This window comes from Theropithecus gelada, chromosome 9 (assembly GCF_003255815.1).
Source record: "Theropithecus gelada isolate Dixy chromosome 9, Tgel_1.0, whole genome shotgun sequence".
Lineage (NCBI taxonomy): Eukaryota > Metazoa > Chordata > Mammalia > Primates > Cercopithecidae > Theropithecus > Theropithecus gelada.
In genome coordinates, this window is record NC_037677.1 from 728360 (window position 1) to 747783 (window position 19424).

The 19424-nt window shown below is 42.8% G+C and overlaps 1 protein-coding gene across 1 annotated transcript in view; it reads right to left on the minus strand.

The window, feature by feature from the left end:
- The window catches only part of LARP4B (La ribonucleoprotein domain family member 4B), a 116117-nt gene that overhangs the window by 31238 nt on the left and 65455 nt on the right, over positions 1-19424 (minus strand). Inside the window, exons 4-7 of the mRNA XM_025396035.1 lie at positions 15668-15815; positions 15284-15424; positions 6944-7022; positions 4912-5048 (exon numbers count right to left, since the gene is read on the minus strand). Coding sequence (XP_025251820.1) covers positions 4912-5048; positions 6944-7022; positions 15284-15424; positions 15668-15815 — 505 coding nt within the window. The remainder of the gene's footprint in view (positions 1-4911; positions 5049-6943; positions 7023-15283; positions 15425-15667; positions 15816-19424) is intronic.

Here is a 19424-nt window from a genome sequence, read left to right on the forward strand (position 1 = left end):
TTTTTACGGTTTTAGGTCTAACATTTAAGTCTTTAATCCATCTTGAATTAATTTTTGTATAAGGTGTAAGGAAGGGATCCAGTTTCAGCTTTCTACATATGGCTGGCCAGTTTTCCCAGCACCATTTATTAAACAGGGAATCCTTTTCCCATTTCTTGTTTTTGTAAGGTTTGCCAAAGATCAGATGGTTGTAGATGTGTGGTATTATTTCTGAGGGCTGTGTTCTGTTTCATTGGTCTGTATCTCTGTTTTGGTACCAGTACCATGCTGTTTTGGTTACTGTAGCCTTGTAATATAGGTAATATAGTTTGACTTCAGGTAGTATGATGCCTCCAGCTTTGTTCTTTTGGCTTAGGGTTGTTTGCAGATGACATGATTGTATATTTAGAAAATCCCGTCGTCTCAGCCCAAAATCTCCTTAAGCTGATAAGCAACTTCAGCAAAGTCTCAGGATACAAAATCAATGTGCAAAAATCACAAGCATTCTTATACACCAATAACAGACAGAGAGCCAAATCATGAGTGAACTCCCATTCACAACTGCTTCAAAGAGAATAAAATACCTAGGAATCCAACTTACAAGGGATGTGAGAGAGAACTACAAACCACTGATCAATGAAATAAAAGAGGACACAAACAAATGGAAGAACATTCCATGCTCATGGATAGCAAGAATCAATATCATGAAAATGGCCATACTGCCCAAGGTAATTTATAGATTCAATGCCATCCCCATCAAGCTACCGATGACTTTCTTCACAGAATTGAAAAAACTGCTTTAAAGTTCACATGGCTCAGAGAATGTTTAGGTCAGCAAAATTACCCTATATGACACTGTAATGGTAGATACATGTCACTATACAGTTGTCTGAACCCACAGAATATACAATATCAAGTGAACCCTTATGTAAACTGTGGACTGCAGGTGATAATGATGTGTCCGTGTAGGTTTCATCAATTATAACAAATGTTCCTCTACTGGGGAATGTTCATATGGGAAGAGGCCATGCATGTGTGCAGGGGATATAATGGGAGATCTCTGTACTTTGCTCACAATTTTGCTGTGAATCTAAAACTGTTCTAAAAAATAAAGTGTACTGGCCGGGCGCGGTGGCTCACGCCTGTAATTCCAGCACTTTGGGAGGCCAAGGCGGGCGGATCACGAGGTCAGGAGATCGAGACCATCCTGGCTAACACGGTGAAACCCCGTCTCTACTAAAAATACAAAAAATTAGCCGGGCGAGGTGGCGGGCGCCTATAGTCCCAGCTACTCGGGAGGCTGAGGCAGGAGAATGGCGTGAACCTGGGAGGCAGAGCTTGCAGTGAGTCGAGATCACGCCACTGCACTCCAGCCTGGGCGATAGAGCAAGACTCCGTCTAAAAAAGAAATAAATAAAGTATACTTCTAAAGAAAGGACTCAATTGTTAATAAAACTAATAAAGTATGTGTGGGACATCTAAATAGACACTACTGCAAAGAAGAAAAAAGAAGGCAAATAAGCACATTTTAAAAATGTTCAATTTCATTAATCATTAGAGAAATAGAAGTTAAAACCTCAACAAGATACCACTATATAGTTATTAGAAAACATAAAATTAACATGATTGCATACCAAGTGTCAGAAGGATATGGGGAAACTGGAGCTCTCATCCCTGCCGTAGTGGCCAACCGTAAAATGGTCCAACCACTTTGGAAACCAGGTGGGCGGTTTCGCAGTTAATCATACACCTGACAACACAATCCAGACATTCCACTTCTGGCTATTTACCCGAGAGACAGGGAAGCACACGGTCACACAGAGACTTTTACACAAGTGTCCACAGCAATTTGTAGTGGTCAAAACCTGGCAATAACCTAAATGTCTTTAACTGGTAGGTGCATGAACCAACTGGGAATATCCATTTGAAAGAATACTTCCCAGCAAAAAGAAGCAATCACCTACGAATCCAGTCAACAACAAAACAGTTATGCCAGACCAAAGGAAAGTGATATTGCATAATCGACTCCATTTACATCAAATTTGTAAAACTGCACACTAATCTGTAGTGACAGGAAGCAAATCAGTGGTTGCCTGGGGAGGGGTAGAGGAAGCTTGGCGGGGGTGGCTGTGATGGCTGTGTTTGGTATCATGATTGTGGTAGTTTCATGGGTGTATAAATATGTTAAAACTTACCAAATGTACACTTAGAACGCATAATTTATGGTATGTAAATTCTACTTCCATACAGGCAGGGGTGTCACCCTCTGCACGTCACGCCTCACCCAACTCACCTGCCCCCATGACGTGACACTGAATGATGAGCTTCAATCCCATTCATGCTTTCCCACCATCTCCATGCTCCCTCTGAACCCACAAAAATCCCTGCGCTTCAGCTTTACACACCCCCAAGCTTTATATACATGGTATCACCTTGCACAAATTTGGAAATATGCTTTTATAAACATTATAATTTTAAAATTTATTCTTGCTGGAATATGTAGGCCTAGCTCACTGTAACAGCTCTGGTACTCACTGTGTGAATATAACACAATGTATTTATTCTGGTGACAAATATTTTAGCATGTCTTTTTAATTAGCAGTTTCAGTTATATTAAGGGTAAAAACAGCACTTGAATCAGACATACTAGGACATGCACTGTATGTTTATTATGACATTAAAAATAATCTAGAAATGTAACTTACACAACTTAACACAAGAGCTGCAGTATTCAAAGTAAAATCATTCAAACGATCTTGAGTTAAATTTTTAAAAAGATAAAATTAAATATTCATCAAGTATCTGCTGTGTGTCTGAGTCTCTGCTAGGTATTTTGGGCACAAGATTTAAACATAAGATGAAGCCAGGCATGGTGGCTCACACCTGTAATCTCAGGACTTCAGGAGACTAAGGCGGGCAGATCACTTGAGGTCAGGAGTTTGAGACCAGCCCTGCCAACGTGGTAAAACCTTGTCTCTACTAAAAATACAAAAAATTAGCTGGGCGTGGTGGTGCATGCTTGTAATGCCCAGCTACTTGGGAGGCTGAGGTAGGAGAACTGCTTCAACACAGGAGGCAGAGGTTGCAGTGAGCTGAGATGGCACCACTGCACTCCAGCCTTGGCGACAGAGTGAGATTCCATCTCAAAAATAAATTCATTCATTCATTCATTCATTCAATTTAAATAAAAAACAAAACAAAACAAAAAAACAAAGTAAGATGAGAACTTTAATCCTGTGGACCTATTTATGACATGTTCATCCTCTTAAGAACTACAACTAATGCAATAACTTGCTAACAATATTCTTATCACACAGGTTCTTACAAAGGCATGTACATCTCTGTCCAAAAATCGAGTGAAAAAAAGACAAAATGAGAAACTAAAGAGCTGAGTGCAAATGGATAAAAGGGAAGTCATAAAGAAGGCAGGAGGAGATGGGACAAAATAGGTGACGAGGCTGCCCTGGATCGCCTATGGGCAGGTGGGCTCTGTTGAGTAACCACACAGAGCAATTTAATATCCTCATGGTCGGTGGAAACCACTTCTTGCCAGTAACAATCAACTGAGAAATCATCCCAGTGGGGCAGCAGCATTTGCAAGGTCTGTCCTAAAAGGAATAACTAAACCTGGAACTCCTAATCATAACCAAAAAGACTTCAGAGTATAAACAGGGACAAGAATGCTGCTGGCCTTTCAAAGACGGGGCCCAATTCAGCTGGCACAGACAACGGCTTCTGTTCTGCATGGTGACACCAGGGAGCACGGCGCCATTCTGGGAGATGGCAGTGCCACTCTCAGAACTCACAGTCAATGGTAACCATGTTTGCCAGTTTCTTCACTGTCTCCAATAATTTAATAACCCACGATATCTGTCTAAAAACAGAGAAATAGAGAACTTGTATTTGTGAAAAGAAAATCCAACTAAGCTCTAAGGTAAGATGCTTACCTTTTTATACTACTGTAAAGTCAAATCCACACAAGAACAAAAACACCTGCATGAACTGTCGCCAGTGCAGTTAAGCCAGGGACAATGTGGAAACCCTTCTATGTGAGTAGAGGCAGTGGACTTAAAGGAGACTTTAAGTCAGGCTTAGCAATGTCCAATCACTCAAAACTATGTAGGGGGCATCGTCAACACTTAATGCTTAAACACTGTTTGATGTTGCCAAATTTCAAAGAAACAACTTCACTCACAACATAAGTTTTGTGTTTTTTTTTTTTTTTGAGATGGAGTCTAGCTCTATCGCCAGGCTGGACTGATGGTGCGATCTCAGTTCACGGCAACCTCCACCTCCCGGGTTCAAGTGATTTCCCTGCCTCAGCCTCTCAAGTACCTGGGATTACAAGCACGCACCGCCACGCCCAGCTAATTTTTTGTATTTTACTGGAGATGGGATTTCACCATGTTGGCCAAGACAGTCTCAATCTCCTGACCTTGTGATCCTCCCACTTCGACCTCCAAAAGTGCTGGGAATACAGGTGGCCCACACCTGGCCCACAACATAATTTTAAGAAAAACTGCAATAATTATTTCATCAAAACATAAACAGGAAGTTGCAATTTGAAAGAAACACCTTTAGTGGCAAAGCTGTAATTAAAATGTATTTTACTTTAACTATAAATGTTATTTTTATTTTGTTTTTCATGAATGAAAGAGCTATCTTTAAAATTCCCATTAAAAAGATTATTTTCTACTTCATATGGCCCAAAACTTGTTTGAGGTTTCATAATGGATCCAACTGGCATTCCCAGGACTATCAGGCGCTAGTCCAGAATTACTGGACCTGAGCAGAAAGCAATGGAGGCAAGAGAACAATCTGACTTGCCATCAAGGACCTTAATGTTTGATGGCTATAGATTTAAAGGTTCACACTGAGAAGACAAATACTCTAAGGACAAGCATTATTAATTTAAAATTGTCATTTACTTACATCTTAGCACTTCCACAATCAAGTCCACATCAGTGCTGAGCTTCTTGATGTGGTCGAGGTTAGCCACCGTTGTGATTGGCACATACTGGTCACTGTCCATCTGTGATATAAGATACATGTCACTAGCAAGGTTCTCCCTGTTGAAAGAAAACAATCTCCTTTAATCAATATTTCTTTAAAAAGAAGTTTCACCTACTGCAATTCCAGTTTCACAAGAGGCATGAGTGTGGCATGGTATTGCTTTGGAGTTAAATCGGAGCCCAGGACCCATCTGTTATTTGCTGTCTCTCCGGCCTCAGTTAAATTTTTTCAAAATCTCAGTCTTGAAGAGGCAGGGAGTGCAAAAGTAAAAGTATACTGCACTTTCTACAATCAAAATTCATGAGAAGATGGTTATTTTAAAATAAGATGTAATTATTTGTAGCTGTCATTTTTGCCCTAAGAAGTATTTGAGGAGTTTATTAAAAATACATACAATTTTGTTAGGCTGGGCACGGTGGCTCACGCCTGGAATCCCAGCACTTTGGGGGGCCAAGGTAGGCAGATCACCCGGGCTCAGAAGTTTAAGACCAGCCTGACCAACATGGTGAAACCCTGTCTCTACCAAAAATACAAAAATTAGCCAAGCATGGTGGCAGGCACCTGTAATTCCAGCTACTTGGGAGGCTCAGGCAGGAGAATCGCTTGAACCCAAGAGATGGAGGTTACAGTGAGCTGAGATCGCACCATTGCACTCCAGCCTGGGTGACAAGAGTGAAACTCCGTCTCAAAAAAAAAATTTAAAGTAAAGAAATCCAGCTGAATGAACAAGAAAGGAAAACATAAAAAGGCCAGGATAACGTCATTCACAAAATTCCTCCTGTAGACTCTGGAACACTCACTAGAGAGCCTATATCCAGCCCTGGCTTCCTGGCAGCCAGAATTAAAAAGAAGGAAACAGTAACTTTACCCACAAAATCCAAAGGTGAGCCACAAATCATCAGCAGTTTGGGCCATGATGAGCTATTTTCTGGTGTTTTGGTCAAAGATCAATGTTTCCTGTGAATTCTCAAGACATCGTACAATGTAGTAAACAAGGTCCTAAGAAACATTTCAAAACTGAAAACAGTGCTGGGTTCCTGGGGCCTCTGCTCAGTGTCCCTCGGTGAAGGCCCATGACTGCCGATCGAACGGAGGCCATGCAGGAGGAGGCCCTGCTCCACCCTCATCTTGGCCACCTTCCAGTTGTAGCTGATTTTGGCCCCGTGGGGCTACAGAAGGGGGTGAGTGGCAGAGGGCTCACACCTGTGCCCCCTAGGGTGCTCCACTGGTGCCCCAGCACCTCTTGCGTCTGCTGTGTCATGGTGCGGTATGCTCAGACTCCAAACGTGGAGCAGCATGGGCATGGGGAGGAGGCCAGCAGAGCCCCTCACACCTCCGCCTCATACAGCCACAGGCTTCAAGGAGCCCCTAGCAGACACCTGTGTGGAATCCTCAGGGCTCCAGAGAAAACACCTGGAAAATCACCATCGACAGAAAACCTTACACACGGCCAATCGGTTGTTGCCATACTCAGAGAAATTACATCAAACCCAATCCCACCTTCCTTTATGTCCAGTTCTGCCATTGGAACTTTAAAGGTTTTACTGAGAAAAAGGTATTATTCAGGGGGGAAAAAAATGATTAAAAATGAGTGTTATATAAATAAAACAACTTGCTATCTCAGTGTTTGGTGTGTTTTCAGAAACAACATGGCACATTTGTTCTCAAACTTCGGTGTGAAGACTCTGATTCAGCAGCACAGGGCGGGCCAGGCCCTTCAGACGGCACTCCAGACAGTGACCACCACCACCACGGGGGACCACTGACATGAAGGTTCCATTCCGTTCTCAAACGTCAAAAGATTGTTATTACTCAATATTCCACGTCTTAATATTCATATATATGGATATGAGTAGATATTCCTTCATAAAATACCCCATTTGTATATAATTTAACTATTTGCACGAGACTAGAAATATCAGGCATTAGAAAAAAACACCACCAGCCTTACCTAGATAAGCAGAATTCCAATGTTTTTTTAAGTACTTCCCGGGGGTCTTCCTGGCTTTCTGGTTGAGACTCATTTCCTCCTACAGAAAAGTAATAATCAACTTAGGAAAAATGGCTTAAAATTTAGGAAGCAGATAATTCAGTACAGCAGTTCTAGTGCTTTCAACTTACATTCTGACACAACTACATAAGTGTATATTGAGTATGAAAAATGCTACTTTACCTATCAAAAAAGTAAGTCATGCAAAAAAATGTATTCCTTTATCCCCCAAAACAAAAACAGCACAATTTAGAAAAGTAATCTAAGTCTCATGAGCAGAGTTTAGCACGGGCTTTTTCTACCAGAAATGACCAGTGTAAGTTTAGCTAATGCCTTGTCTCACTGCAAAAAGAATTTTCAAGTAACCTACACAAACACAAACACTAAACAATAATAAAATATAGAGGAAAAAATTAAAACAACAACGACAAAGATAACTGGCAAACAACCAAGGCTGGAGATCATAAACAGATAGGCTCTACAACACTAGACAGTTTCTACAACAGAGGCTTCAATTTGCCTTTCAACTTCCTAGAAGGAACAAGTGAGAATTGCCGTGTTACAGAATTCCTATAAGAGAATGATAAATAAACCAGATCTTCAAGAGAAACAAAAGCTGGATCTAAATCCTGGAAGAAATTTCTGAGAAGATGCCAGAGGGCATGGTGTGTGTGGTCACAGGCAGCACAGGGCCGTGAATCTGAAGCTCTATAAGACAGAGCTGGACTCTGGACACTGCATAAACAGGTATTTTAATAATGTTGAGACGACAGGCACTGAAATGCTAAGAACTAAGTTTTTTCTACATTCCTATACAAATTAGCATGGTACAATCATACATGAGCCATGCTAACACAAGAGACACTTGTATCTTAAAAGTCAAAGTTAAAGACCATGAAAAAACAAAGACAAAGTGGAGGGTTCAGGACAAATAAGAGGGACAGGGAGTTTGTATGGTGTTATACAATGAGCTTAGTAAAAATCCACCCCCATCAGCAAAAAGAAAACAAAACTGCTAAAGCAACCATAACACAAAACCAAACCATGGGACTCAATGAGACTGAAAACTGAAAATTGAAAACACAACCTGATGCCACTGTCCATCTAGACTAAAGTGTCTCCGGGTCACTCATCTAAATTCACACTCCACTCCCCATGTTTGATAGGTGTTTACTAAATATTTCTATGTGCCAGGCACTATGGCAGGCTCTGTGAATTCAGCCTGAATAAGGCAAGGCCTGTGCTCTCGTGAAGCCAACACTCTCGTGGGAGAGGCAGATAACAGACAGTTAACCAGTAACTATATACATCATGTCAGAGAGAAACTGACACTGAGGAAACCACCCAGGATGAGGGGCAGCAAGGCCTGGTGCCGTCCAGACGGGAAGTGCCATGCGATCTGATAGAGGAGGGGTGGGGCACGCAGGAAGGTGGGAAGTGTGTTCTAAGTGGGGAGCCTCAAGCACAGGTGTCCCAAGATGGGGCCTCTCAAGGGGTAGAGTTCAGCAGTAGGAGGCCAGCACAGCTGAGAAGAGGGGTGACAGACACAGTAAGAAATGAGGTCACAGAGGCTGATGTGTGTGTGAGATCAAGGAGGACGTTAGAGGATGTTAGAGTAAACGTCATAGAAAACCAATTCAAGGCTGACATTTTGGAAAGATCTCTGGTTCCATGGTGTAGACAGACTGTGCAGGCAGCAGCCGGAAGTTAATGCAATCATTGAGGACAGGGCACTAGGGAGGACTCTCCAAGCGATAGGTGGTGCCGAAGCCACAAGGGAAGGAAGAAAAACAGCCCAGGACTGAACCTGGGACACTCCCACCTTCAGCAGGAGGCAAGTGCATGAGGGTCAAAGGACACAGGTTAACAGCCAGCAAGGTGGGAAGACCATTAGGATACTGTGAAGTTAGGAGCCAAGATAATCACCCACTACAACATGACACAGTAGAGCCAGGTAAGTTAACAAGTTGGAACTAACTACTAAATCTGGCTGCACCAGGGTCATTAAAGAGCTCGACAAATGCCGCTTAGGACAGCTGTCTACCTGGACTGGACTCCAGAGGGAATGGAAGCAAGAAGATCTGGACTGGACTCCAGAGGGAAGGGAAGCAAGGAGACCTGGACTGGACTCAAGAGGGAATGGAAACAAGGAGATGGGACAGCAAGCAGACAGCTGAAGTGTTCTACAGTGGAAGATGGGCTGCCCCGGGGTGGCTTCATCTAAGATGAGAGATAATACCACCTTAGAAAGATAGGGAGTGACCCAACCATGCAAGAAACGCCTGGCACTGCAGCCAGAGGAGACTGAGGAGCAAAGACAATGACAAGTGAGGCGGGCTCTCGGGGAGACTGGAGGTTGGGCACATGGTGCTGGGAAGACACAGGCCATCTGCCTCCAGGCAAGATGGAGTCACAGGAGCTAGGTTAACTTTCCCTTTAAAACCACCAAGAAACCAAATAAGATAGATGAAATGATTGTTTTCTAGATGTGGGACATAGGGCAACAAAGGACATGGATTCCTACGTGACATGAGACCTTTTTTCTTTTTTTTTTTTTTTGAGAGAGTCTTGCTCTGTCACCCAGGCTGAAGAACAGTAGCGCAGTCTTGCAACCTTGGCTCACCGCAACCTCCACCTCCTGGGTTCAAGTGATTCTCACCTCAGCCTCCTGAGTAGCTGGGATTACAGGCACACACCACCAGGTACGGCTAATTTTTTTTTTTTTATTTTTAGTAGAGACGGGGTTTCACCATGTTGGTTAGGCTGGTCTCGAACTCCTGACCCTGTGATCCGCCCGCCTTGGCCTCCCAAAGTGCCGGGATTCCAGGCGTGAGTCATCATGCCCGGCTTGACATGAGACATTAAAGTAACCCCCACAGGTCCAGCCCACTGCCCTGAGGGAAGTCCCAGGCTGTGCCCAGGGAGTGGGAAGTCAGGTGGGAACCCAGTGTATGGCTGCGTGAAAGAGAAAAAGAGAATGCAGGAGATGGGGAGGCTGAGTGCATAGGCCAGACGGCAGGAGGAGCTCCAGAGAACCGCAGGGCCCAGGCCCCAGCACATTGTCGGCCAGGTTCTTTGCAAAGCACAGATGTGATGAAACTACCCGAGGCTCATGGAAGAACCACCTGAGAGGATCAGAAGTGTAACAATATATGTCATTCACGTGCAGGGCCTGAAATGGTTAACCGTCCCCCCGCCCAGAAAATCTTGTGATTCCCGGAGCCCTGCCTTGGTGATAGCAAACAGGTCCCTCACCACACGGTTCCACTCACACCTAACACATTTTAAAAACAAGATATGAAAGGATCACACTGTTTCCAAGAAACTTGGCTGCATCTCAGAACAAATATCAAATACTTAAAGAAATACAAAAATACTAAGCCCTGAATAAAGTAAAACTCAATTTAACCAAAAATGACCACGCACGCAAAGAAAGCAGCAGGATGGTGTGACCTGTGACAGTGAGAAATATCAACCCACAGACGTCGTCCAGACCTGACACAGATGGTAAAATTAACTGAGAAGGATGGTAAAAGTTACCATAACTGTATTCCATATGTTCACAAAGTCAGGTAAGGACATAAAAGTTACAAAAATAAGAAAGAAAAGAGAAAAAACTTATAGAAATGAAAACTCCCATGCCTGATATTAAAAATACCTGATGAGATTAACAACAGGTTAGGCATTAGAGCAGACTTGGGAACCTGAAGACACAGTAACAGAAACTTCCCAAAATCAAACAGAAAATGAGAAGCACGACGAGCTCCAAGGATCAGTCAGCTGCGGACAACATCGAGCAGCTCAGCTCCAGTGTAGCATCAGACCCTGGCACAGTCCGCCCCCAACCCAGAGCAATCTACACACGTGAACAGAGAGCGCCGGAAACCACCACCACATGGACAAAGAGGTGTGCTTTTTTGCTTGTTATAATTTAAATCTCTTTTAAAAATAACTGACTTTTAAATAAAAATAAAAACAATATATTGTCAGTTTATAACATAAGTAACCGCAAAATGCATGATGACCAAAGCATCCAGGCCACGAGAGCAATGGCGGCAGACTGCCCTGATGCTGTGCTCTACGTGAAGCAGCACGCAGCTGCTTCACAGGTAGACTGGGTTAGCCGAAAGCAGTGGAACAAGACGCAAAGAAATCACTAAAACAGCAAAACAAAGAAGGCTACTCCACAAGAAAACAGAAAAAGAGGGAAAGAGGAACGAAGAACGGATGAGTCAAAAAACAGAACACGCCTAGCACAAAATCTCGGTTTCTGATATCACTCTCCAATGAAGGACCCAGCGCTCCTTGGAGAAATGGCTGATTCTAAGACTGAAGCAAGGAGAAAAAAACAAAACCAAACAAAATAACCACGAAAAGCCCTACGTTGATGGGGCATGTCAAAAGGAGCCAACCAGAACTCCTGATGGCCAAAGCTAGAACAATTTGAGCAACAAAATGAAGCAGTATTAGATTATAACGAAAAGGATAAAACAAACATTCCTGAATCCACACTGCTATAAATAGTTGAATAAGTAAATAAAGGAGAAGAGACAAATCTCCCATACATAAGAATTTTAAATAATTTACGAAGATTCGTGTCCTCATAGAGGGGGACTGTAAATCCCCAATTCCTTGAGTGTGGGCCGTACGCAGCGACTTCCTTCCAAACAGTACAACACAGAAATGGGGAGGGAAAGGGTAACTTCACAGTGAGAAACCCAGTAAACAGCCAGGCGATCAAGATCCACACCAACAGTGATATGTCACGCTGGCAGTGTGCACCTTGACATACGTGATGAAAATGGTGTTTTAACCTCTCAAACCCATTAACACTGCAGCATCACAACGAGAAAACATCCAATTCTAATAGAAAAGGATGCTACAAACCACTTGACTAGTACTCTTCAGAACTATTATATCAAAATTACCACAAACAAGGAAAGCCTGGGAGACTGTTACAGCCAAGAGGAGCCTAAGGAGACATAACAATTAAATATAATGTGGTTCTCAGCTGAGATCTTGAAACAGAAAAAGGACGTCAGGTTACAACGTATCACTACTGGTTCAGTGATGGGGACAAATGCACCATATTAATGTGAGACGTTAATAGTAAGAAAAACTGGGTGCCAGGTGTATGGGAACTGTGTTCAATCGTCTCCATCTGTCTGTAAGTCTAAAACTATTCTAAAACCAACAGCAAGATGACAGACCTAAACCGAACCAAAGCAATTACCACACTAAATGTTAACATTCTAAATAGAAGACAAAAAAGCAAAACCCAAATGTTATCTTATCTACAACAAATGCACTTTATTAAATACACAAATAGGTTAAAGTAAAAAGGATATAAGGTATACCATATTAAGGCTAGTCAAAAGAAACCTGGAGTGATTACATTAACATGAGACAAAGTAAATTGAGAGCAAATACTATTACTAAAGATAAAGACAGGGGTCAATCAATCAAGAGGCCACAAAAATCTTAACAAGTCTTCAAATACATGAAGCAAAAACTGATAAAACTAAAAGGATAGGCCGGGCGCGGTGGCTCAAGCCTATAATCCCAGCACTTTGGGAGGCCGAGACGGGCAGATCACGAGGTCAGGAGATCAAGACCATCCTGGCTAACACAGTGAAACCCCGTCTCTACTAAAAAAAATACAAAAAAACTAGCCGGGTGAGGTGGCGGGCGCCCGTAGTCCCAGCTACTTGGGAGGCTGAGGCAGGAGAATGGCGTGAACCCGGGAGGCGGAGCTTGCAGTGAGCTGAGATCTGGCCACTGCACTCCAGCCTGGGCGACAGAGCGAGACTCCGTCTCAAAAAAAAAACCAACCAAACAAACAAAAAAAAAACCCTAAACGGATAAACAGACAAATGCATAAATTAATAGAACCTTTCTTTCAATAGCTGACAGAACAATTAGGCAGAAATCAGGACTCTAAAAAATCAGGACTCTAAGAAATCAGTGCTCTAAAAAAATAGTCTTTTTTAAAAAAGATGTTTTGATACTAGTCCTTAGGGAAATATAAGGGTTATAAGGGTCATAAGGATGTGGTGCTTTAATCTACTACTGGTTGAGAATAGAAAATGGTACCACCACTTTGGAAAACTGCTTTACCATTTCTTAAAAGGATAAACATGCCTACGAGATGATCCAGCTACTCCATTCCAAGGTATTTTACCCAAGAGAAATGAAAACATAAGTTTATATGAAATCTTGCTGACAAATGTTCACTTTTATAAATACTTTATTTATTGGTAAAGCCACATTTTGAAAACAATCCCCAAATCCATGAATAGGGGAGCGGAAAAACAAACTGTGATATATCCATATCATGAATACTTCTCAGCAATAAAAATAAATGATTAATTCATGTTACAACATGAATCAATCTCAAAAATAGTAACTTAAGTCAGACAAAAACAGTACACACTGTCAAATTCTATCACACGTCTGCTGTCCAGCAACTTGTGGGGCTGACGCTGGAGGATCTCTGGAGCCCAGGAGTTCAATTTTTTTTTTTTTTTAAAGAGAAAAAAATCTACAAAATGCAAACTGACATACAGTGATAGAAAACAGACCACTGGTTCCCTGGAGAAAGGAGAGGGCACAGGAAGCTCTTCCTGGTGATTGGGATGTTCATGACCTTGACTGTGATAAGGATTTTACAGGTACAGAACAACTTATCAAACTGGGTGGACAAAGCAAAGAGGAATGAAAGAGGCAACAAACCAGTAATGTATTATTTCCTCAATTCTCCTTAAGCTGTGGAAAATCTAGGGTATACCTGAACTATATGATGTTTATTGTACATCGGTTATGCCTCACTAATGCTTTATAGGAGTGAGGGAAGGAGTTGTGGGAGGGAGATGAAGGAGGAAGACAGAGCAGAAGGTATTCTTTTTCTTCTTTTGAAAATAGTTTTAAATACCCCCTTTAAAAAGAATCACCTTCTTTTGAAATTAAACTTTCCAGAATATACTTTAACGTGCTGTTATTTCCCTTTTGATAATGTTCCCTATCTCCTATCTTCAGACAGATTTTAACATGTTATTTCACTTTTGGTAACATTATTTATCTGCCATCTTCAGGCAGATTTTCACATGTTATTTCACTGTTGATAACATTACCCATCTTCTATCCTCAAGACAAATCTTCACATCTATCTACCTCCTATCTATCTTCCATTTTCTGTATAAATTCTGACCCCAGTTCAAGATTAGGTCATTTCAATTTAGTCTGAAACTTAAATTGTTTATTTTGAATCCCTTTTACTTCCTGCCATTAGGATTCTCACTCCTTCAATGTATAATGGCCTTTTATCTTCTGTAAAAATCTGTTTTAATGATGAGGATTCCTTTCCTTTGCCATCTTAAATTCAATGGACTCTAACATGACTCCAATTTATCCCAATGTTCTGCCATTCCCAAGTCACTAACCAGTTATTGGTAAATTAACAAGGGGGATATAATCAAATTAATTGCTGAATACCGGCACTTCCTCAGATTTAGAAAACTGCTCATATAGACAGGAAATTCACTTTAAGCAAATTCAAGATGGCAAATTTATATTTACAAGAAACAAACATGGCTTAATTTTTGTGCCTTTATAAATACTTCATTCATTTTACCAAACAATTATTATTTAAAGCAACAAGCTCCACTGAAGTTTTTAAAAAAACAAAACAAAACAAAAAACTGTCACAGAACATCTACATACTCATTTTCCCTCTTAAGTGACAGTTTCTGATTCTGACAGTCTTAAGCCAACGAAATCATTCTGCATGGCTGTGCCTTACAGCATTGAGGTCTGGCCTCTCTGGCCCTGCCCAGTACATTCCCTGGTCACCACGATGACGAAATGTCCATGGCAAGTGGGGTGGGGGAGGGGCAGGGACTGGTTAAGAACAACTGCGGTAATAAAAATGAAGACATGGGAGGCCGAGGCGGGTGGATCATGAAGTCAGATCGAGACCATCCTGGCTAACATGGTGAAACCCCGTGTCTACTAAAAAAATTTTTTGGTGATCCGGCCGCCTCAGCCTCCCAAAGTGCTGGGATGACAGGCGTGAGCCACCGTGCCCAGCCCAGGTTTCATCTTTTGAGACCTTACATGCTCCATGGCACCCTCCCTAAACAAGGACTCTCATCTTCTCTGCATCCACATAAGAGTGAGTTTAAAGTAGAATTAAAAGGAGGCAAAGAAAGACACATTGTTCAGAGACTGTTAATATGCTAAATAAAAAAAATACATAAAGCAGACCATAATCCCCGGGAAAATGAACCCATAAGATATGTTTACCTGTCTCGCTATTTTCAGGCAGAGAGTCATATTCTGAGGGACCCAGAGCGAGCGCGTTCATGTCTGCTGGGTCCGACTCCTGCGGGTCTGGCAATGCTGCATTCTCATGGCTCTGGTCACCATCACCACTGGCATCCGATCCTACAGTTAGGAGTTTACCCCAAGGCAGGGTTAGAAGCATAACTTTCTCTTAGAACAAAGCTTACACTTGCAGTTACTCAACTTCTTTAACTGAATTGTAAAAGACCTCTGGACTCTCAAGCACTGCCACATACCATGACACAGTTGTGAATGAACAACAACATCTTAAAGACAGATTAAAATGGCAACAAAAGCACAGGCCTGAAAGCCGGGGGCTGCACACCACAGCCATGCTCAACTTACCCTGTGGGCCACGGTCTGCGTGGTGGCCAGCCGCCTCCTCCCATGCGGCACTCACACCGTCAGCAGCACTGCTTGCTTCCAGATGTAACACAGGAGCCCCCCACACTTCTGCATTAGGGTTCAGCTCTGAAACCTTAGTTGCTGGTACCTAGGAAGAAATAGGAGACAGACATTTGTATCCAAATGTCAACCAAATACAATTTTACTCCTTAATGCAGAGTTAAGGGACATCTGATACAGGCTCCAAAGGCTCAGCCTATGTATTTACACACACCTTTGGGATGAAATCAGGTTAAAAATTAAAAAAAAAAAGAAAATGCAGTCAGGATTCCCATCAAATTCTCCCCAAGTTTTAAGTTCCTCCTCCCAAGACCAAGGCTTGCAGAGATGGGGAAGGACCGGCCTGCCACCAGAAGATTCAGTATTTCACAAACTGTACCTGAGGAATAGCTGGTGACTTCCTAGACTCCTAATAAAATCAAATTCAGGGTTTTACAAACTTGAATACAATGTAGATGAATAAAATTCTACACAGAAAGCTTAAAAAAGTCAGCAGTGCACGGTGGCTCACGCCTGTAAACCCAGCACTTTGGGAGGCCAAAGCGGGCGGATCATCTGAGGCCAGGAGTTCATGACCAGCCTGGGCAACATGGCTCTACTAAAAATACAAACTTAGCCAGCAGTGGTGGCGCGCGCCTGTAATCCCAGCTACTTGAGAGGCTGAGGCAAGAGAATCACTTGAACTCAGGAGGCGGGGGTTACAGGGAGCTGAGATCGCACCATTGCACTCCAACCTGGGCGACAGAGCAGAACTCCATCTCTAAAACAAAAAAAAGAAAGAAAGCTTCAAAAAGTCACATAAACAAAAGGTGTAGAAAATGAAAATTGCTCCTAAGAACAAAGGTGTTCTAATAGGTCTGTCAGGGATACTGTAGGATAAGAAAGCTCAGGCATCCTTTGAGGAAGAAGATAAAATATCTCACATTTTTCACAGAACTACCTGTTCCCATTCCCAATACAGCTTCAGTATCACCTTGATAGAGAATCCACAGGTGACCATGAGGCTGCTAGTCCAGTGTTCCGGACAATGGGCTCTCAGATCACTGGGGCTGAGGCCAAAGCTGCCATGGACAGCTGTGAACATGGGCTAAACCTCACCTGGAAGACAGAACAACTCCCGCCATCAACATGATGCCTGGCACATACCAAGCTCATCGGTCATCACGACAGTCACGCATGCCCAATTAGTCCGACAGGGCAGTCCTCTACTCAAAACCCTCCTGCATCAGCTTGGCTCATTTGGAGTAAAAGACGAAGTTCCCACTGCAGCACAGAGCCCTCCTGTGCTCACTCCTCCCTGGCCTTGTCCACTTCCAAGCACACTGACCTCCTTGCTGTCTCTAGGCACACTGGCACTTTCGCTCTTCCCATCCGTCTGTCCAGAACATCCTGCCAAGAGACCGGGGACTGGTGGTCCTTCTTGACATAGAGTATAAACCCACAACAGTCCCCCACCATGTGGATACTCCCTACTCCCTGCTTTTTCTGATACAAGCCTTTCTTATGCTTACAACCTTGAAGCACTCCCCTGAAGTCTAAAGAAAAGTCAAATGTCCAAACACACAATCCTTCAACAAACTTACACATTATTTGCCTTTTCAAATGTACCACACACCTTCACACCACAGTGCAGGAAGTCAAAGTTTCTGGAGGAAGGGACAGGTCCCTGGTACCCGGTGCCCCTTGGACCCAGGCTGCAAGCTGGGAGCAGTTACACTGCACTACCCCAGCATGAAGCATAGACACACCAGTTTCTGTGGCCCAGAACACAGGAGAAGGGCTGGGAAGCACCACCATGGGCCGTCAAGAAAACAATGGGTGCATTAACAGTTTTTAAAAGACAGAATAAATCCACATTGGCTCAGGTCATGAGGCTGGTAGGAAAAAACATAAAACTATTTCTGAAACTGAGAGAAGGCGGCTGATGTGGTTAAACTTATGGTATACACTTTGTTCGTTCCTGCTCCTCCAGTCACTGGACCACCAATGAGCATCATGCCAATAAAACCAAATGCTTCAGTGAGGACCTATCTGGAATTCTTTTTCCTTTTTTTAAAGTACTGGTGATAGGGCAAATAATTGGGTTCCTTCAAGAATATTATAATCAAGAAACACCAATTCTTCAATTTTCCCTCTTGCATTACATCTAAATTTCATTTTTGGCCTCTGCTTCTGCACGGTGTTACTTGCACTCTTCTCTCTCATTAACCCATCTGTCCAACAAGTGCCTCCGACATGTTCACCAGCATGCTTGTGCCAGGCACAGCGCTGAGCTGGCAGGTGTGATGGTGAAGGAAACAGACAAGAGCTCATGGAGCTACATGAGGGGGCAGGAGACAGCCACAGGTCACCCACAACACTGGCTCTGGCAGCATTCACACCTTTCCGCCTGTTCTGTTGTCTTTGTCAATTCATTTCTCTATTCTCTTTCCTACTCTAATACTTCCATGCATCGCCTTTCCTAGTTAGACCCAGTCTCTTTCCACCACCACACAGTCCAGTTTTCCAGCCTTGGTTCCATTCCATCCACTTCGCTGGCTCCCCTCAGCTCATGCACATACTACACGTGCTTTAAATTCCCAACACTAACTAATAGTAACCTTCTCTATTATTAGCACCTTTTGCAGTTGAGTGTCCTTCAGTACCAAAATATATTTTGTAGTTTATTAATACAGACCAACAGCACTTTGAAAGCAGTGACAGCATGGCTGTTGGGGCCCCCATGGCCCTCATGCTCCTCCCATTCCAGGGTGGCAGTCACCATGGGCATTCCGTTCACTGTAGTACTACTGATAGCTAGCACAGTCCCGAATTCAGTAGGGAGGTGCTCAAGATAAATGAGGAATGAATCAATGTTTAATAAATAACATAAATTTACATTTTCCACTATTTGACAACTTCTGCAAGGTTTTATGCCACAAATGACTAGGACTCTACCCTTAACCAGTGACTACTTCTTAGTGAAGAAGTCCAAATCAGGTGTATGCAGTTAGGAAATGTTCAATCAATCCTGTGACTGAAGAGATGTGACCAGGAATGAAAGAATGAAGACGTCTTTTGAGGCTTAATGACATTCAAGGATCTACCGTGTGCTGAGCACATTCTACGCACTTCCTTGTACTGAATTAGAACAAGTCTTGGAGGCAGTTATTAACTGGACTCATTTCACAAATGAAAAAACCAAGGCAGAGAAAGGTTAAGTAACTTGCCCATAAAAACGATGGTTAATTAGAAAGTTAGATTCTAAGCAATTGTGTTCAGCAAAATACAACATTCACCAAGAGTTCATTAACTTACAATTTACAAGAGAAATAGTTTGTATTAAACAAAGATCTGAATCTCCTACTATTTCTATAAAATATGGCTATTCTCTTGCAGTCATATGGAACTCTAAATGGTTATCAAGAACTCCAGCGTCGGGCCGGGTGTGGTGGCTCATGCCTGTAATCCCAGCATGTTGGGAGGCCAAGATGGGCAGATCACTTGAGGTCAGGAGTTCAAGGCCAGGCTGGCCAACATGGTGAAACCCCGTCTCTACTAAAAATACAAAATTAGCTAGGTGTGGTGGCACACACCTGTAATCCCAGCTACTCAGGAGGCTGAGGCAGGAGAATCATTTGAACTCAGGAGGCGGAGGTTGCAGTGAGCCGAGATGGCACCCCTGCACTCCAGCCTGGGCGACAGAGCAAGACTCCAT